Here is a 21,890-nt window from a genome sequence, read left to right on the forward strand (position 1 = left end):
CAGCCTCTCCCCATGGTCTGTACCGCACTGAGGTCGGCCAGGTCCCTTAACCTCCTGCAAGGAGGGATCTTTCTGCACCTCGGCCTGGAACTCAGCAGCTGGGACAGGGATGGCCACCTGCTCTTTCTCGCCGGCTGGGTCTGAAGCCGCAGCCTCCCTGAGCCGTGTCCCTGGGCGTTCCCTCCCCACCAGGTTAGGGTCCTGCGCCTCAGGCAAGGCACCCTCCCCAAGGCCAGGGCACAGTGCTCCTCGCCGGCTCTGACTACGGGTCACAACCAGTGCATTCTGGGGGTTGCTTGGCCAGTCCTCCAGGTCCCCCCCCATCAACACCTCAGTGGGCAAATACGGGTGTACCCCCACATCCTTGGGGCCCTCCTTGGCCCCCCACTTCAGGCGTACCCTCGCCACAGGTACCTTGAATGGTGTCCCGCCCACCCCCATCAGAGTCAGGTAGATGTTGGGCACCACCTGATCTGGGGGCACCACCTTGGGCCAGGCCAGCGTCACCTCTGCGCCCGTATCCCAGTATCCATTGACCTTCCTCCCATCCACCTCCAGGGGAACAAGGTACTCTCTCCGGAGGGACCGCCCCGCGCCCACCATATAAACCAAAAACCCTGAGTCTGGAGCATCCAGCCCCCCAGAGGAGCTGGCCTGGAGCTCTCCTCCCTCCTTAGCAGGTGGTACTCTGCCAGCCCCCCTTCCCTGGGAGTGCTGCCTCTCACCCGGCTGGGTCTCTACCCAGTCAACCCTCTGTGGGTTTGGTCTGCTCAGTCTGTCCCTGAGCCTGGGGCACTGGGCCCGTATGTGGCCTCTCTGGCCACAGTGATAGCAGCCCATGTCCCATGGGTCCCCTCGAGTGGGTCAGATGGCCCTGATGCCGGATGTTCCCCTTTGATGGGGGTTTTCCGTATTTTCCCGCTGGGAGGTCCCATGGTGACTCTCTCTCTGCGTTGTGGTGGGACTGTTCCTTTGGGACTCCTCCCTGTTATCCCCTGACCGGCTCTTTACAAACTCATCGGCCAGCCGGCCTGCATGTCGCGGGTTCTCTGGTTTTTTGTCCCTCAACCACAGCCTCAGGTCGGATGGGCACCGCTCATACAGTTGCTCCAGTACCAGCAGTTTAACCAGGTCCTCCTTCGTCTGGGCCCCATCAGCCCACTTGCTGGCGTATCCTTCCATGCGGACAGCTAGTTGCAGGTATGAGATCTCAGGGGTTTTATCCTGACTCCGGAACCTTTCCCGGTACATCTCAGAAGTCAGCCCAAACACACGTAGCAGGGCCTTTTTGAATAGTTCGTAGTCCCCTTTCTCCGCCTCCTCCAGTTGGCGGTACAATGCCACGGATTTGGGGTCCAGTAAGGGGGTGAGAACCCGGAGTCTGTCTGCAGGATCAACCTGGTGCAGCTCGCAGGCCGTCTCAAAGGCATCCAGGAAGTCATCCATGTCCTCCCCCTCCTTACGTGGGGCCAGGATGCACTTATCAAAGCTCCGTGCAGTCCTGGGTCCCCCCTCACTCACCGCAGCCGGGGTCTCGCGGCCCTTCAGCCTCGCCAGTTCCAGTTCCTGCTGACGCTGTCTCTCTTCATGCTGCCTCTGTCTCTCTTCATTCTGCCTCTGTCTCTCATTCTCCTCCCGTTCATTCTGCCTCTGTCTCTCTTCATTCTGCCTCTGTCTCTCATTCTCCTCCCGTTCATGATGCCTCTGTTGTTCACGATCCTCCAGCTCTCTCAGTTTTAGCTCTTTCTCCCATTCCACTCCACGGATGCCGCGCGTGGCCGGGAGGATCCCCTGCTGGCCGGCGAGCGTGGCCGGGAGGATCCCCTGCTGGCCGGCGAGCGTGGCCGGGAGGATCCCCTGCTGGCCGGGGGGGTCACGGCGCCCTCGGTATTTGCTGGGCTCCTCCCCACCCTTCCCCTAGGCATAGGAAGGAGGGGTCTCGGGAAGCCCTCAGCAGCCGGCTGACCACTTCCAGCTGGGACAGACACTGGGGCCTGCGCTGCATTTGCCAGGCTGCTTCCCTCAGAGACAGGGATCAGTTCATTCGAGCGATCTCCCTTCTCCAGCTCGGCAATGAGCTGTTCTTTGGTGAGCCTTCCAGTGCGCACCCCCCTCTGCTTGCACAGCTCCACCAGGTCGCTCTTAAGCCGCTTGGCATACATCTTCCTGCTGGCCACTCACAGGCCTGTGTGCTCACCGCTCCCCACAGTCTCCAGGGAGACCCCTAGTGTGCCAGCCCTTCTCGAGGTCACCACCTCTCTGCCAGGGTCGAGCTGCAGACTCCTCCGCCCCTGGGACCACTCGCTGCGATCCCCCGGTGGACCCTGTTACTGCAAAAGTCCTTCTCGCTGGTCACACACTCCCAGGGGTGATAACCGTCTCTCTCTGACTCTTCAGCACGCCTGGTCCCCGTCAATCCCCCTTCGTTTTACTTCTCCCCAGTCACTTACTGCAGGAAGCGCCATCCACGGGGTGCAGTAGATCCCACCGCTGCCACCAGTTGTCACGGAGTGTGGGGGGACTCAGGGCCCTGCACCCCCGGCATCCTGCGATTCACCATGACTCTCAGCCAGCCAGTAAAGCAGAAGGTTTATTTAGACGACAGGAATACAGTCCAAGACAGGTCTTGCAGGCGCAGACAACAGGAATACAGTCCAAGACAGGTCTTGCAGGCGCAGACAACAGGACCCCCTCAGTTAGGTCCATCTTGGGGTCCCCGGGCACCCTAGCCCCCCTGGGAGGTCAGAGCCCTGTCTGCCTCCCAGCCATGGTCACTAGCCAGCTTCTCCAACTCTGCCTTCAGCGACCCCTCCCACAGCCTTTGTTCAGTTTCCCGGGCAAAGGTGTCACCTCGCCTCTCCCCCTTCCTGGGTTCTCATGTTACATGCTCAGGTATTCTCTGTCCGTCAGTCTCCCATCCCCCAATGCAGACCGTCCTAGCCACACTCCCCTGTCAGCATTCACAGACCACATTAAGAACAGTCCCAGTTCGTCACAAGAACATCAGTCAATATTTTCAATTTCAAAATATGTTTTTGTTGTAAATAATTTACATCTTGATATTAATTAGTATTTACTCCATTTTGAGGATCTGTGGCAGGCTGATCTCCATTTGGCAAACTTGTCGTGACTGAGAGGAACTTCAAGTAATAGGAATTTGTTATATGTTGAGAAGTTTCTGCACATTTGCTGCAAAGTTTACTGCAACACACAGTCATACAGCTTTCTCCCTCTTAACCATTTCAAAAACTACTTTTCAGTAAAGAAACAGACACATGGATAATGTGAAACAACTCACTGTTAATCATTTGTATTATGGTAGTTGCCAAAGGTCCCAAACCAGGATGGGAGCCCAGTACAAACACAGATGAATACACAGTTCATGCCCTGGAAAGCTTCAAATGTCTGCTATTCTAACAGGAGTGTGTTATAGCATGCCTCAAATTAGTTTTTTAACTGACTTTCTCCAACCAGTGTCATTGGTAGATGACCTTAAGCTGTCTTGTGCGGTGGCTAGGTGCCTATTTTAAGTACAATTTGTTGAAGAGAAGCTGTATATTGTTTTTCAGTCTGTGGAAGTGAATTACTTTTTCTCTGATCTTCTCTACAGCAGTGGATGGATTTCTTGTTGATGAAATATTTCTGTTGAGGCACTGTGAATCTGAGGACTTTCTACATCAACCTCTGGTAAGATTCCAGGAGGAGAATGTCACTATTCCAGTTATGTTCAATATTTATCTGTATAAAGTACTGCTGAGCTAAAATCAGTGTGGTGATTTCCAGTGCAGATTACAGATGGTTAGGGATTAACCTCCTCTTCCAACCCACTGCAAACACTCCTAAAATGAATACACTACCCAGATCTTGGGAAAGGTATATTATCTCCTCTGCCTCTAAACCAAGAAGTGTTTCCCCAAAGAGTTATTTCTAACATCACAAAGTAACACCTACAGTTATTTCAAATACTCATTTGGTTGGTTAGGGATATGCTGCATTTGAGGTAAATGAAAAAGCAGCTATTGGCTTTTTCACTTCTTCCTGAGTCATCCTGTCCAGAAAGGAAAAAAATGTCCCTTCTACTCAGCCAAAAGAATGGTTCCTGTCATAATCTGAAAATATAACTATCTTCAAAGAGGAGTCCAAACTCAATACATAGGGCCAAATTCTGTCTCTGTTACACCAGAGTAACTCCACCGACTCCATCAACTCTACTGAGTTACACTAGTGTAACTGACAACACAATTTGACCTATAGCTCCTTCATCTTTATAAGGTTCAAAGTCTTAGTGTGAACATTAAAGGACAATACATACATAAAAGCTGCAGTTAATTTTATAACAACCAATTAAAAGGACCTTAACCAGAAGGAATGTCTCACATAGCCAGATCTTCAGTTGGTGTAAATTGGAATAGCTTAATTGATTTCAAGATGAAGATCTGGCCCATGGCATTTTAACAAACCAAAAAGAAGCAAAGCTATATCAATAAAAGCATGGCATTTTCCACCAGCAGGAAAGGTACCATACATACAGTGCATGATGTACAAATTCAAAATGATCAGATTTTTCCCTCTAAAAATACACCCAGCTTGTGCCAGAAACAATTTTTTTTACAATCAATCAGTATGCTGAATTAATCAGTCACCCTAAAACAACCTAAATCATGCTAATCTAGATTTGACAGGAATTTGCATTAAATTTCCTTGAGTACATAATCATAATCATAATTACATCCATCAGTCTCAACATAAGTCTTTTATTTTTTATTTTTTTGGCAAATGAATCATCTCTTTGGACCATGTGGACCAAATTCAGGGATGAGTTTAAGTAAATGAAGAGGGAGTATAAGTGAGTATAATTTACATCCAGCCCTTCAATGTGTATGTTACGCCAACTTAGATTCCATCTAGACTTCCTTGATTTACTTGCTTGGACTTTCACCACTTTATCATGTAATTTACAGGTCCCTTTGCACATCACCTTAGAATTTGACTCAAAGGGAGTCTAATTTGTATAATTCACTGTACTGGGATATGTACCCCACACCAGCCCTTCTAGGGTTATCAAGGGCCTGAGAGGCCAATTAGTTACCTGGCAAGATGCAGGGCCAGGGTTAGTTAAGAGTGAAGTCCTGCTGGGGAAGGATTGGGACAGCACTATAAAGCCAGGAGGCTGAAAGCAGAAGGGAGCTGCAGGGGAAGGAGTCTGCAGTCACTCCCTGGAGGAGGGAGACCATCAGGGACAAGGAAGAAGTCCAGACAGAGAGTAAGCCTGGAGATCCTACCCTGGAGTAAAGAGTCTGGGAAGAGGCTAGGAGTGGTGTAGTAGCCACAGGGAATAGAGTAAGCTCCAGGGGTAAACCCAGAAACAGGCAAGACAATAGAGAGGCTGGGTAGGAAGGAGCCCAGAGAAACAGCAACAGGGACTAGGCCTGAGCAGATCTAGACTGCTGGTTGAAGAATCCCTGGACTGGAATCCGGTGTAGTGGGCAGGCCCGAGTTCCCCTGCTAGCCACTGGTAGAGTGGCATAGAGCCCCAAGCTGGGGATGAACACCCTCAGGAGATGGCATTTGGATCGTTTGTCCTGTTGGATTTTGTAACCTTGGAAGTGGTAGGGGGAGAGATAGCTCAGTGGTTTGAGCATTGGCCTGCTAAACCCAGGGTTGTGATTTCAGTCCTTGAGGGGGCCATTTAGGGAACTGAGGTAAAAATCTGTCTGGGGATTGGTCCTGCTTTGAGCAGGGGGTTGGACAAGATGACCTCCTGAGGTCCCTTCCAACCCTGATATTCTATGATTCTATGAAATGGTGACCTGGCCAGAGGGCCAAGTTACAGAAGCAACTCGCAGACCAATGCGCAGCAAGGAGGCACCGGATGCAGTGAGAGCTACATTCCCAGACCTAGACGCAAGGAAGCACACCCTGTTACGTTTACATACTAAAGGGTGAAAAGAGAGAGCTGAACAGAGAAAGCACCTCATAAGTAGGTGCTTCTTCTGTATTTTAACTTACACTTTCTAGACTTCCTGGCCATGTGTCAGGAAGAGTGAATGTAAAGGATCCTAACTCACATTACCTTAAACATTATCTCTGAATCTGGCCCTCTATGTCTAGTCCACAGCTCAGGCCATTTAAATCTATCAAAAAAAAAAAGTGCTCTTTCAATTTGAATGCTAGAAAATTGTTAAGAGCAAGTGAGCTCAGCAATCAGACATGTACTGAGGGTGTTGCTGGGGGGCAGGGGAGGAAGATACGTGCATTATAAAAGAGGGGAAACAATCAGGCAAATCCTTGAGAACGTCTTCAAGTCTCCAGATACCCATTTTATGCCTTTCACAGTTTTCCAGTTATTTAGCATCAGGATCATTATCCTCTAAGTCATGTAGCTCACTTGGGATCTGGATTTCAATTGTGCTAGCATCAGAACCTAGCAAAACAAAAGAGAAAGGACTCTGTTACTTTCAGAAATAGGTGGAAATAATTACTGACTGGGTCATTTAAAAAAATAAGATGGCAAGGTGCTAGTTCTGTTTAACCATATACAGTAGGAGCCTCGGTACATAAGCTTTCAGACCACAGAGCTCTTTGGCCAGAAGGTTTATGTATTCAGACAGACAGTATGTGAGGGCAACAAAAGTTATCTTTATCTACCCTGTGCCTTGTTGCTTTCAGTGTAATTGCATTCCTAGGGAAATGGTTGATTGCATTACCCAGTGAGCTATTGGGGAGCTAAGTTATTAAACTTAGAGTACTTAATGTGATTGTGGGAGAGTCTGTGAGCTTTGGCCAATAATTTCTGGTGCTTTGAGCAAAGATATTTGTTAAAGCAACAAAAATGCGGATCTCCCTGTCACATGCGGGCACATGATGGCGGGGGGGGGGGGGGGGGGGGGGGGGAATGAAGTTCATGACATTTCCACAGAAACTGTGGTATTTTGTTGAACACTGTAGCCTGAAGGGAGATAGTTGGCTTTTTAAAAGAAAGTTCACACAAGATCTGCTGTAGTAGGCTACGGAGCATTGCAGCCAGTTGCTTGTACATTTCCCTAGCTGAAATTAATGTCCACCTAGGTTCAGATATTGTTGTTAGCTCTGGTACTACTTGGGAGTGTGAGAGGTAGGACAAGAATACTTCATCTAGTGCAGGTATGATGGAATTTATTCTTTATGCTTCTTGAACAAAACTTCTCAGAACTAAATGGTTTTAAAATGCTACCTTATTTTTAGAGAGAGAGAGGTTCTTTACACATTTCCATGGTTTCTCAGGATACTGCAGAACAGATGTACAGGGGCCTTTGTCCACACCCTGTACATATCAGTGCTAGATTCTGCACCAGTTTCAAATAGGCCAGGGAAGACAAGAAAGGGAGCGAGAAGCTAGAATAGGAGGTTGGCCTGGAGATGGGGGATTGGAGATTGACTGTGTTTGTGGATCCAATGGCTACAAGTCCAACTCTAGGGGATGGATAAATGTTATGGTCTCTACTACCTGGAGCCTGGGATTTGGAATAATGGATCCAGAGCTCCACAGTTCCCCACCCACAGACTGAGATGAGGCATTACCTTTCGAAACCCACACACTATAACTGGTTCAAAAAAGTGTTAGATAAGTTCATGGAGGATAAGTCCATCAATGCCTATTACCTAAGATGATCAAGGATGCAACCCCATGCTCTGGGTGTCCTAAGCCTCTAACTGGCAGAAACTGGGAGTGAACAACAGGGAATGGATCACTAGATAATTGCTATGTTCTGTTCATTTCCTCTGACACATCTGGCCACTTTTGGAAGACAGGATACTGGGCTAGATGGACCATTGGTCTGACCCAGCATGGCTGTTCTTATGTTCACACTTCTCCTGCTCAAAGCCCATCAATCCATGCTTTGAGGTGAGGTAAATTTTACCCAAAGGAAACACTCTCTTTAGGTAAGCATTAAAGGTACTCCTGCACTCTCAAAATACCATCAGCCCATGCCAGCACATGCCACCTGAGTGGTGCAAAGTAGTTCTGAAGTCAATTAATCCAGCCACTGGAAGATTCCCGCTGTAAAAGTGCTCTGTTTTGTTGTATTTCCTACTACTAGATAACTTAACTGTGGCATTGGAGTTGCAACAATATTCCTACTGCTAAAGTCCTAGCAAAAAACGTATTTTGTGGGGTGTAGAGCATGATAACATTTCCTCTTTGGCCACCAAAAAGGAGGGCAGCAGCATCTTGCAAACTAACTCTCTAGTTCATGTTTAACTAGATCTTCACATATATAAATGGAAGATGGAGGCTCCTTTCATACACAAAACTTGAAATAAACCTTTCTGTGGCACTTAACAGTATTGTTTGTTGCCTGAATACCATAGAAAAACAAGCTCTTGGGTTTATTTTTATTTGACAGTTACCTGCAATCGATATAATTTCTAAATCAAACCAAGTTTTGTTTTTATCATTGTTCTTACCATTGGCCATGAAAGGCTAAATCATTTCCTTTCTCTCTGGGCCAAATTCATCCTGGTGTAATCCATCTTATGTATCTAAGTCTGTTGTGGTTTGAGGTTTTACTCACACTAACGGAATACCATACTTTAACTTGGGAATGTAAGTAAGAGAGTGATTTCCATTCAGATGAGAGAGAGGCACAAATGGATGTTAGGAACATTAGCTTTGTTAACAGAATGCAAACCTCCAAGACTTCATAACAATTAAATACTTCCAGTTGGAACCACTAGGAATTCCCCTTAATTCTAATGGTTGTCAGTCAGCTTCTCCCATGTGACCCAGAGCAAAGCAACCTTATCTCCTGTTTCTTTAAATGAATTTAGTGCTCATGAAGTTCCCAAATTAACATCTTGGAGACTGTTCTAATTATCTGCAGAGCAGGTATAGCCAATTTTTCCCTTCTAGTGGGCCTAATCCCTGACCCAAAGGGCCAACTGCACAAGAGTTAGAGTGTAGATCAGACTCCATGTCTTTTCAATTCTTGACCTCTGCTGAAACTTTCAATAAAGATGAAAATGGATTACCTCTGCAGTGGTCATTTTTGTGAAGTTGATACCTGTGATCTGGGAACTAGGCTAAGGCCACAGACTAATTTCACAGAGGTCACCAAAATGCCATTGGAGGACAATTGCTTTAGATCACTACTGACCTGGATTTGGATTCATACCACCCTTTTAGGGGCTGAAGATCTCAATAATCCATTCTCTTGAACCAACTCATTCCTCCACTCCTCTGTCCTATATGAAACGTCTTCTTCCTGTTTACCCAAACCAAATGGATACATGTATTCTGAATGCTCCTGTGCAATGCCTCTTGGCAAAGCTGCGTTCTTTTCTCAAACTTTTCCTTAAGAGCAGTGTTAGGATGAGCTCCTTCCTAGCCTAATGGCAAGATGGAATCTGTGCCGAGATGACTGGTACCTCCTGACATTGGGGAGGGGGGGGGCATAATTAAAAGGTTTGTCCCCTCCCAAAACAGCTTGACTCGCAGCCCCTCCCTGCAGCTCCCAGCTGTTTGCTGCTCCCTCTCCCCTGGGCACAGCTCCAGGAGCTGCCTCACCGAGTGGGGCACCTGGCTGGCAAACCCTGGCAGAAATCGGGGGGGGGGGGGAGTGGAAAAGTGCCCCCTCCGCCCCCCTCCACATGTCACCTCTGATTGCAGGAGAGAAGCCATTGATGTATAGTTGGATAATTCATCTACTTTTGCTAAGGAACTGCAAAAGATCAGGTAATGTCAACCAATCTACTACTAAGCATTCCATTTTGCAGTACTTTAGGATTCAATGTGATCACAAAGTTGTACTAAAACCCACTGAATATTCTGACTCAACAACCTCACAGACACAATCATGTTTATTTTTATTGTTATTTTAGATGAATAGATTATAAAGATAGGCTTGACTACTGTGATCATCTAGTCTGACCTCCTCTACAACACAGGCCATCGAACTTCCCTGAGTTCATTTCTGTTTGAATTAGACTACATATTTTAGCAAAACATCAGTCTTGATTTAAAAATTGCTCATGATGGAGATCTATCACAACCTTTGATAAATTGCTCCAATGGTTAATTACTTTAAAAATAAATACATTTGTGCCTTATTTCCAGTCTGAATTTCTCTAGCTTCAACTTCTAGCCATTGGATCTTGTTCTACCTTTGTCTGCTGGACTGAAGAACCCATTATCAAATTTTTGTTCCCAGTGTAGGTACTTATAAACTATGATCAAGTCACCCGTTAATCTTCTCTTTGTTGAACTAAATAGATTAAACTCCTTGAGTCTCACTATAAAGCATGTTTTCTGATTCTTTAATCATTCTTGTGGCTCTTCTCTGAACCCTCTCCGATTTCTTAACATCCTTCTTGATTTGTTGACACCAGAACTGAACAAAACATTCCAGTAGCGGTCTGCTTAACTCTATTGCTATCTGTACCTAGATACCAGGAGTGTCATTTCACCCTAGTGGAAGCCACTGTATCAGGAAGGGAGGACATTACAATTCACTGTGGAACCTTGAGTGCACACTAGGAGGGCCCACACAGCCAGTTAGTGCCAGCAAGCTAGTGTGCTCTACATTCACACCCTGGCTTGCCATGCACTAACTAGTTATGTAGACAAGCCTTTAGGGAAAGTCCCCATGCTAAAATATTTGTTTCCTGACTCTAAACACACAACTTCCCAAAGAGGGAATGCATTCTCTGTTTTATATATATATATCTTTTCATGGCTAGCATTCTTGTTTTCTAAACATTTGTCACATTCACTTCAGCCTGCAGCTTTGAGACCTTTATGTAGCCTTTTCTCCTTCCTCTCAAGCCAGAGTACTTTCACAAGCAGGTCACTTTCCACACTTAAATGTTGGTCCTATTTCCAGCATATATTATACCTTCTCCTAAAAGTAATCATACTATTTCATATGGGTAGAGAAGGCACCTATTGTAGCATAGAAGAGTAACAGGCATCTTTTTCCAGTAGCTCTTGAACTCAATACATCTGCATCTTCATCTCTTATTCTAATTCTAGTCTTCTTATGCCTCTTAAACAGGGAGTTAGACTTGGTCTTGCTGAAGGCAGAGTCAAGCCAAAATTGAGCCAAATCACAAGCTGGCTACACACAGATGAAAAAGAAAATACATCCAACAGAGTGTTATGATCACACCGTGATCAGCTGACTCAACTCACTGAGTTTTAGGGCACATCTACACTTGCAAAGTTACAGCACTGGCAGTTACAGCGCCGCTCAGAGAGTGCCGAAGGAAAACCGCTGTTGTGTGTTCACACTGACAACTGCCTGCGCAATAGCATATTCACACTTGCGGCACTTGCAGCACTATTGAGAGTGGTGCACTCTGGGCAGCTATCCCACAGAGCAACTTTTTCTCTCTTGTCGCTAAGACTTGTGGGAAGGCGGAAGGGGTTGTGGGGCATCCTGGGTCCTGTCCCAATGCCCCATGATGCATTGCTTTGCATCCCAGCAATCCCTGTGCTTCCGTCTGCATTTGGCACCATCTTTCAACAGTTTGTGTACTGTGCGCCCTGCCCTGACTCTTTCGGGCTGCTGGAATGGATCCCGAGCTGTTGACCAGTATGCTGCTTGCACTGACCAACACGTCACGAGTGACAGTGGAGTTATTCCTTAAACTACAAAGTCAAGAGGAGTGTGACGTTGATCTCGCCACGTGTAGTAGTTACAACACAAGGTTGCTTGTGGCATTCATGGAGGTGCTGACCACAGTGGAACGCCGCTTTTGGGCTCGGGAAACAAGCACTGAGTGGTGGGATCACATTGTGATGCATGTCTGGGATGATGAGCAGTGGCTGCAGAACTTTCGCATGAGGAAAACCACATTCATGGGACTGTGTGATGAGCTCGCCCCAGCCCTGCAGTGCAAGGACACGAGAATGAGAGTTGCCTTGCTGTTGGAGAAGCGCGTGGCGATTGCACTGTGGAAGCTGGCTACTCCAGACTGCTACCGATCGGTTGCTAACCAATTTGGAGTGAGAAAGTCGACCGTTGGAGTCGTGTTGATGGAAGTGTGCAGGAGCATTAATCGCATCCTGCTCCGAAAGACCGTGACTCTGGGCAACGTGCGTGACATTGTGGATGGCTTTGCACAAATGGGCTTCCCTAACTGCAGAGGGGCGATCGATTGCACACACATTCCAATTCTGGTACCAGACCACCTAGCCACCAAGTATATTAATCGCAAGGGGTATTTCTTAATGGTTCTCCAGGTGCTTGTGGATCACTATGGGCGTTTCACAGATTTTAAAGCAGGCTGGTCCGGAAAGGTGCATGACGCACGCATCTTTTGGAACACTGGCCTCTTCAAGAAGCTGCAAGAAGATCACTGTAGGGGAAGTCGAAATGCTCATTGTGATCCTAGGAGACTGCACCTACCCCTTAATGCTGTGGCTTATGAAGCCATACATGGGGCAACTTGACAGCAGCAAGGAGCGGTTCAACAACAGGCTGAGCAAGTGCAGAATGACTGTGGAGTGTGCATTTGGCCGTTTAAAAGTCCACTGGCGATGCCTTTATGGGAAGCTGGACCTGGACAATGACAATATTCCCATGCTTATAGCCATGTGCTGTACGCTCCATAATATTTGTGAAGGGAAGGGTGAAAGCTTCACTGGACCACAGAGGCTCAGCGCCTGGAGGCTGAGTTTGAACAGCCAGAGACCAGGGCTATTAGAGGGGCACAGCACGGGGCCATAAGGATCAGGGATGCTTTGAGGCAGCAATCTGAAGCTGAAAGCCACTAATATTTGTTGCTATGCTCGGGATTGCAGTGCTTGTAATGCTAGGAGGTGATTGGTGCACATGATGCAAGAAGGGACCTTAACATAATTGTATGTTGCTTTGCAGTGCTCTTTTTGCTTTCACTTAATAAAATAAAGATTGCTTTCAAACAAACACAAACAACAATCAGAGGAGAGAGTCAAATGAAAAACATCATCAGCAGGGAGGGGGATGGGAGAAGGGAAGGTCTCAAGAGGAGGAGGGGTCCCGGAATGGCTACAGATTTGTGTATGTCCAGGGATCATACCCAACCTTCTCCTTTGGAGTATATTGCAGTGGGTGCTGGACTTCAGCAGAGCCAAACTGCAGAGGGATGGGTGTTGAGTGCAGTGGGTACTGGGACTCCACACTGCTGGCCTGTGAGGGGGAGGAGTGGAATGCTGCGGGTAGTGTGTGGAGCCAGGAGGTTGATAAGAGTGTGTTGGCAGTGTGGGGGGTGCATGGGAAAGAGTTTTGCGACAGAGGCTGCAGGGGAGGGCGGGCACGGAGCTGCTCTGTTTGAAGAGCTGGTATCGCCTGGAGCGTGTCCACTTGGCGCTCCATAACTGTTAAGAGTCGCTCCATGGCTTCTTTCTGGTGTGCCGCGTTCTCCTTACGGTCCCTCTTCTCGCTGTCCCACCACTCCTTCAATTCTTTTTTCTCAGCAGCGGAGTGCATCATAACCTCACGCATAAAGTCCTCCTTAGTTGTTCTTGGATGCTTTCTAATTCTGTGCAGCCGTTCTGCCACTGATAACAAAGAGGGAGCTCTGCTCCCAAGCTCACCTCTGTGAAGTTTAAACGCAACATTTTACAGAAGCAGTATTGTTTGCAACAAAGACAACACTGTTTCAGTGCTTTAAAACACAGACAGTACTCACACACCTGTCACTAACTGGCTGACCCCAGGCAAGCACACATGAGACACAAGACCCCCAAAATGGTGAGTAGCCACAGGGGCAGGGAAAATCCTGTTCCCGGACCCTGCTGTACACTGGGCACATGGCTCTTGGGGAGAGCCAGCACTGTAGGGGGTCCTAATAATCATTCCTGTCCCCACACTTTCCACAGGAGATGATTATTATGGAAGATATCTCGCTACTGAGGGTGAGCAGGGAATAAAGGGAGAGTCTTCTCCAAGCCTGCGACTTCCACCCTGATGCTTATGCAGCTAGCCTGTGTGAAGCAATGGTCTCCCAACCCGTCAAGGCAAAGTGGCACGGGAAAGTTACCATTAATGGACAAAACAAAGCAGCTCTGCTGAGGAACCTGTGGCAGCGGATTTCCCAGTATCTCCACGAGAGTTTCCTGGAGATCTCTGAGGCAGATTCCCGTGAAGTGAGGGAATGTATCAACAGCCTGTTCCACTGCTCAAACTAGGCATGAGGTGGGAGACAAGCCTGCTTTCTGCAACCCTCCTGTCCCCAACAACTCGCTTAAGCAACCCTCCTGCCCCCAACAACTCGCTTCAGCAATTCCCAAAATTAGATCCACTTACCAGGGACCTTCTCTCCTGTTTGTGCTTTGCCAAGCTCCGACTGCTGTGACTGGGTAGGCTCCTCCGGGGTAGAAGAGAGTTCCTGACTGCATGCAACTCTGACCTCCGAGTCATCCTCTGTCTCTGGGTCCCCCTCCCCCTCTTCATCCAAGATTGCCTCCTCCTGGCTCAGTCCACTCTCGACTGGCAGACAAGCCATTGAAGTTTCCACAGGGTCTTGTGCAGAGGAGGTGGGGTTGCCACCGAGTATCATGTCCAGCTCTTTGTAGAACTGGCAGCTCATGGGCGCAGCATCGGAGCGGTGGTTTGCCTCCCGTGCCTTGTGGTAGGCGTTCCACAGCTCCTTCACTTTGACCCTGCACTGCAGTGTGTCCCGGTCATGGCCCCCTTTCAGGGTCAAAGTGCATCTAGAAATCTGTCCGTAGGTATCATAATTCCGATGGCTGGAGTGCAGCTGGGACTGCACTGCTTCCTCCCCCCAAATGTCGATGAGGTCCAGCAGCTCAGCATTACTCCAAACAGGGAATTGCCTGGTGTGTGGAGCAGGCATGGCCACCTGGAAAGATGCGCTGAGACTGCTGCACGCATCACCAAGCAAACGGGAAGGGGACTTTCAAATTTGCAAAGGAATGTATGGGGTGGGGCTGACGGTTGGTCACCTGAAGGCAGGGTGGTACAGTTCAAACCCCGATGACCAGAGAGGTGAGAACAGGCATTGTGGGACACTTCCTGGAGGCCAATCGCAGCGCTATAATCACCACCATGTCTACACTGGCACCGCAGTGCTGTAGCCGTGGCGCAGAAAGCTCTAGCACTGCATCTGCGCAGTTTCTGTGCACTAAGTGGCTTGGCAGTGTGTACACCTTGGGAGTTACAGCGCTCAAAGCTGCTTTACTGCACACAAACTTGCCAGTGTAGATGGGGCCTTAATGTCTTAGCTGTTGCTTAGCACATAGTAACTTGAAGACACACAGTGACGTGCAAATCAAATCAGTTTTGTTTCATTACCAATTGACTCATTCATGATGGAGAAGTACAGAATAAATTTTCTATCTTCTCAGAGTACAGAAACCTGGCCCAATTCCTAGGACTCCAAACATTGAAGAAGTTCAGATCAGGATCCAGATCTGAGCTTTGTAGCTTGGGTCCATCGCTACCTCCAAATAATACATGTGTTTGTGTTAATTTTCTGCAGTATTAATTAGAAACACATGCTTTTCTTCACTTGAATTACCACACTTTTGTTCTTGCTGCAGTTTCTATTGTATTTTGTTTGACCAAATTTCACAGGGCTCTCTCTATCTGTGTTTTGGTGATCTCATGCATTCCATCTGCCTTTGAACACTAATGATGCTATCAGATGTGAAATGTCCTCTAAGGGGCTTCATTTGAACAACAAAGAAAAAAAGTCTTAACACTTGTTGCTCCCTACTTGCAGTTGATCTTCTGTGTCAATTTACCAAACAGCAAGTCTCCTAGCAATGACAGGTTTAAACATGCCTGGCAGGGGGCATGGTTAGGATTAAGGCTAGGAAAACATTCTAAACCAGGTGACTGCTGTGGGTCTTGATGATGTTACAGTGTTTTTCTTTGTAGTTAAGAATCTGATCTTTCTAGGGGTCCTTCCAATCTCTACAGTACCAGCATGCAGGCAGGTGGGGCTAGGGCCGGGGATCAGTTAGTTTCACAGTGGAGATTGTTTGTTTGTTTTTTAATGTAAACTCAGTCAATCGGTGAATTTTCTCATGTCTCAGAGCTCCTGCTGAAGGAATCTTTTGAAAATGTGACCCACAGACACTCGAACGAGTGCAGCTTTCTTTCTGTGTAAACAGAAATGTGTGTGATCCATACCTACAGAGTTTGGGAGTTATATGTTTATACAACTGGCAACATTCTAGGGGAGCAGTAATTGGGAGACAAAATAACCAAATGCCTCCAGGGGTTTGACAGTACTCAACAGCTTGTTTCCAGCAAACCTAGTGCTTCCCCAACAATCATCCTGTACATATATGTGTATATAGTCATGCTCTTTAACAGGTGAGTGACCAAACCACCATCCGGGTTCATCTGGACTTTCCCAACATGAGGTTACCTTATCCACCCTTTGCCCTAGGCATCCCCATGTGTAACTGCTGTATATCTGATCTTGATAAACCCTTCCCTTGTCAAGGTCAACTGAATCTTGGAAGATGACGCCCCTCTCCTCACATACATATTATGCTGCCTTCAGGAGTACTTGTTGGGTGGCAGAAGAAGAAGGCATCCTAGACCAAAGCCATGCTAAGCCTTTTAGATTCTAATGCCTCTTCAGTATATATAATCAGGGAGATCAGAGGAAGGATTTAGTTAGAGATGTACAGAACACTTAAACATTTGACAGCTAGGGGAACCTCAAATGTGTAGCTTTGGTGTGCAAGAACTTTACCTCTTCGCATTTCAGCCATGCAATTAGCATGAACATCTGCCCAGATTGAATACTAATTAAATGTATAAAACTGGCTGGGCAAAATGTAGCCCCACTCTACTCCGATGGATAAATTCAGTCTGGTCTGGAAAAATGCATCCTATGGTAGCAGGGGATAAGACACACTGTGTTCCTGACAGTTTACATTTTACTGTTATAATTAACACAACCTAAAACCAAATGTCAAGTTTGTGCAGAGAACATATATTGTGTGTTTGTGTTTAACAATCCAGCTTCTTACTGTCATATAGCTTTTGGAACATACTTAGTTTAATCACCTACCACTATGCACAAATACTCATATCATGAGGATTCCATTGCATTAATGGTTTTATTCAAAATTATGTTCTAGCTTTGTTATATTATTTATATATTTTACAATGTTATTTCTTCAAGTGTTCATTTAGCTGGGCTTTGTTATGCGCTGGTGTGTGCAAAATATGATCATGTACAATTAATAATGGGTATGTCCCTAACCCATGTTATCTGAGCTGAATGTAACTTGTTTTGAATGTATAAGTGCTCAGTAATTCTGCCCATGACCCGATCACCATCTCACATCTACCTTTCAGCTGTGAGTCACGGACACCTCACTGTCCCAGAGAAAAGTGTGGACTGGCCAGTAAACTGTAGATATTACTATTAATTAGAGCCCAGACTGTCCTGCCCCGACATGGTCTAAGGCAGAAGTCACATCTCATGTATGTTCCACAAGACCCTGACTCAGGCTACTGTCCTACTGTGGATTGGATTCTGTCTCCACTCTCCCTGAGCCACCTTCCCAATACTAATTTGAGACCGAACACTTTAGACATGGGCTAGCAATAAATATTTCCACATTCAACCTGAAAAGACTCCCAGTATGCTCCCAAATTGAGCTTGAGATAACCCCCTACCCGATATAGGCTGGCTGTATGATTTACCATCATAAAATCCAAGACCATACAACTGTAATTCATCTACAAAATGGGGAAGACAATTCTTTATCGTGTGATAACTAGTAGGGGGTCTCCTACCCACTGAGAGTGGATAAGCAGAGTTCAGGTTGGTGTTGAAACATAGCTGTATTTCCTGACTTGCTGGGAGGTAGGTGTTTTACACTACTGGTCCCACATTCTAGCTTCCTGACTCTCAAACAGTTGTTGTTAATGTTACCTTTGAATTTCCTTCTAACTACATATTTTTAATAGCTACAACGATCTATTGTTTTACATGAATAGTTATGCCTTTCCAAATGTAAGTGTATCTTACTGAAGACTTTCCTCTTCTAAATACGTAAATCAAATACCTGCAGAAGGCTAAGGTAAGTTAATGCAATACTTTGCTTGTAACGAACTGATCTGGTGCATGGTAAGGGAAGGAGAGCTATTTTTTTATGGTCTGCTTGTGTAACCCACACACCTTCTGGGTGTGATGTTCTGTCCCATCTAGTGGCACTGAGACCACTTAGAGAGAGTTAAATGAGTTTGCTCTACAGCCTCAGCCAACAGCTAGTTGGCTTTTAGCTCATGCAGTAGAGGCTCATGCACTAAGCTCCAGAGATCTCCAGTTCGATGCCAATGACCGGGGTCTGTCGGAGTTACACATGCAGTAAAATTGAGTGTTGACTGGGTACAAATGTGCAGGACACACAGTTACCCTTCCATTTTTGAACAAAGGAGGAATAGCTCAAGTACACATGCCACAGGAATTGAGGGAGTGGTAACACTTTCCTCACCATTAAGTTTCTTTTTAAATTAAAAATCACTGTTGCTTTACCCCCAGCATACAGTATATGTATGTCACAAGGCACCAAAATTAGCCTAGTCATCGAAGCCAGTGTTGTCAGAGCAGCAAGAGGCTTTCATGAAAGGTTTGGGTTTGGTTGTCTTATGATAATATCCTGCACAGACTGGTAATGTATTAAAGCACCGCTCAGCTCTCAAGTCTGATTTTGAAAAACTTTTTGGGGCAGATTATGGCCAGCTTTTTGTGGATGAAGGAAGTGGGAGGGCAAGTGAGTAACAGGATCTTGCACAGGTGTTAACCACATTGTAAGTGGGGAGCAGAGCCATTGTTCTTTGCTCAGGGTCAGCAGTGGCACTAGTCTCCCCAAATGGGGTACAGCCAGGCTGCGGAGTACAAGGGGAAGGGACTGTGAAGTGGTCATTTTCCCCTTTCAGATGTGCTCGGCAACTTTGATGCACTGGAGCAGAAGAAGGAATGCTGGATTAGTTAACCAGACTTCTAGGGCTTCTCACTACAAACTGTCACCTTGCAAATCCATCCTCAGCACATGGCTGTGCCTTTGAAGGCATGATCCATTTGTTTATTTTAAGGGTTTGTGCTGCTGCCCACGACAGTAGCATCTGAGAGAAGATTAACAACAATTCTCTCTACCTGTAATAGTCTTGTTTTCTTTCTGCTCCTAAAAATTACTTGCACTTAAATGAAAACAGGATCTTTATTTTGTAAAGATCCATTTAAATCTGCTCCAGAAATCTTCATCCGCTGTCTGTGACGTCACTATTAGCGTCAGTGGAAATGACCAGTTTTACAAAGGATAAGGGCTTCTGGAGCAGAGGAAATTAATTCTTACAAAATAAAATATCCTGTTACATGCAAATGGCCCTAGTAACCAACCAACCAACCAACCAAAAGAAAAGGTGTGGGGGTGGGGAGAAAAAAAGATAGACATGATTGTTTTTAAAGACTGTGATTTTAAAGGTTTTCTACAAAGCAACTGCAGCTCTTTAAAGATCAGTCCCAGCATTTATCAATTTACTGTATCACCTTTTTATTGATTATAGTAAGATCAATTGTTTTTTTAGCTCCAGCTGCACCTGGTTCTCTGACCTTCCTGGAACTCTGAGCAGTATGGCTGTTATCATTCTACTCTTAAATTTAAAAAAAGTTACACAGGGTTTCCATGGGATTTGACAATCTATTTATGCTTAAACATGGTTGTACCAGAACCAGTTATAACACAGTTTGGACAGCCAGTACAAAATTGTTTGAATTGACTTAAAGATTTGTTCTAACCTATGCCAGGACTAGCATGTTTTTTAAAACTGGTGATCAGTTTGGGCTGGTCAGTATAGGCTTGTCAAACCACACTGTAACCTAGGTTACCCTTCTTTCAACCATGCATAAGCACTGTAGACTGAGCCCCAATTGCTAGTTAACGATCATCCTGTTTTAACAAGTATTTGGGCACAGGTGCTTAGACGCCACAGTGCTGAGCACAGTAATTAGGGAAGGAAATAAATATTGTTGTTTGAATTCCCTTGAGTTCAGTAAACCAGGATATAAAATAGAACACTCCTCAGAGAAAGGACTGCAGGTTACATTTCACTGTCTTTTGATGGGATTTAGGCACCAAAGTCATTTAGATGACTGAAAATTATACCCTGCATCCCTTAATGGTATAAATACCAGACTGCACTGTACTAAAAGACTATATTCCTATTAATTGAAACCGCATTTAGATAAAAGCACACTTAAATATCCCACTAAAATTCAAATGGGCATGGTAAAAGAAGAGTTATTAAGCAGGGTTCTATATGCAAACAATGCAAATCCATATCTGTGTCACAGTTGTGTCTTTCCAACATTTGACCATTGTTTTAAGGATGACAATTTTGCATCCCTACAATCCTAGCGATAGAATTCCAGATATAGAGCTGCACCTCTGGAAAGTCAGGCAAGGGGCCAGAGTTAGAAAAACCCAACACAATAGTAATTTGTTTATTAAACAAAAGAATATTCTGCTGAAGTACAGGTTGCAAGAGAGGTTAAAACAAAAATATACAAAAAGAAATCAATGAGGTTACTTAAGAAACACTGAGCTTCAAAGAGACTGCTCCAACATAATGGAAAGCAATCAGGCATTCATCAAACAGTATCATCTTCTCCCACACTCCCTACAAGAGGACTGAAGACATAAGTTATCATTTATGCCTCCAGGAAATATATAGGATGTGACAGATGACAAGGCCCCAACCAAGCCCTGGAGCAAATAGTGATGCACTCCATGCAGTGGTTAATCAAGGGTCATGGCAATGGGAGAGGTAACATTAAGCTTTATGCAGATACAAACTACCAGCCCTGGTAGATAGGAGAGTTTCTGGATAACCTGTCATCATTGGTAGTGTTACCTTCAGACAGCATGCTTAAGGCCTCGTCGGTCTGCTGGCTGCTGGCTGCTGTTGTCTTCTTCGAGTCGTGGATGTTGCTTTGGTAGTTCACAGAGGAGCCAATGGCAGAAGGGTAGCCATTGTCAGCAACAGCTGATGTGGACATTGATTCCCACGGTATTTCTCTCTTTTGCCACTTCAGGTTCAGTTTCCACCCAGTCCAGCCATAAAAAGTGAGTGTGAAGAGAAAGCCTTGCATTGGATTCAGCACTCCCTGGAAGAGACAAGAAAGAAGAATTGCTATGGGAATTAAAATCAACAGAGTGGTGAATTTCAAGTACAGTGAAACCATTCCTGTGCATTAAGGCTACATCTACGCGGCAAAAAAAAAAATTAACGACACCAAGTCTCAAAGCCTGGGTCAGCTGATTTGGGCTCGCAGGGCTGCGGGCAATACAATTGCAGCATAGACATTAGGGACCAGGCCAGAGCTTGGGTTCTGAGCCCAAATGTCTACACTGCAATTGTATAGCCCCATAGCCCAAACCCCACAAGCCCAAGTCTGCTGGCCACGGGTCTTTTATTGCAGTGTAGACATACAGACTTTCTTCACAGTGAACAATTGCTGCCTTGAGAGATAATGTAAAACTCACCCATCTGCATCCAGATGAAAGTACATGTTATGTTTCTTCTAGCCACAAGCAAATCCAGGGAAGAAACCAAAGCCCTTGTTCTGGTACACAATAACTCTGAGAACACAAGGGGTCAAATGCTTGCCTGGTTTGACTTCAGCTACTCAATGGAGTTGTATCAGGGATAAATATGGCCCTCACTGTGCTTTAACAGTCTCCACTGTGTCTTATGAATTTTATTTTGCATGAGCAATTTTTCAGTGAAAGCAGAGCCAAACATACTGAGAGCAGCCACTCACAGATAACCAAGTTCTTAAACAGTGATCAATCAGTTTGTAACCGCTGCTGACTCATGAACAAGTCCATCTTGGTTGGATTAAAAAACTGGGCAGCTGAGACAGTCTCTCAA

At 46.0% G+C, this 21,890-nt stretch overlaps 1 protein-coding gene across 1 annotated transcript in view; it reads right to left on the reverse strand.

The window, feature by feature from the left end:
* Positions 1-6,344: 6,344 nt before the first annotated feature.
* LOC113406142 (G-protein coupled receptor 143-like) overlaps positions 6,345-21,890 on the reverse strand; it is a 43,455-nt gene continuing 27,909 nt past the window's right edge. Inside the window, exons 8-9 of the mRNA XM_026649062.1 lie at positions 20,871-21,123; positions 6,345-6,424 (exon numbers count right to left, since the gene is read on the reverse strand). Of these exons, the coding sequence (XP_026504847.1) occupies positions 6,345-6,424; positions 20,871-21,123 (333 nt within the window). The remainder of the gene's footprint in view (positions 6,425-20,870; positions 21,124-21,890) is intronic.

This window comes from Terrapene carolina, unplaced genomic scaffold (assembly GCF_002925995.2).
Source record: "Terrapene carolina triunguis isolate 2854851 unplaced genomic scaffold, T_m_triunguis-2.0 Scaffold23, whole genome shotgun sequence".
NCBI classification, from domain to species: domain Eukaryota; kingdom Metazoa; phylum Chordata; order Testudines; family Emydidae; genus Terrapene; species Terrapene triunguis.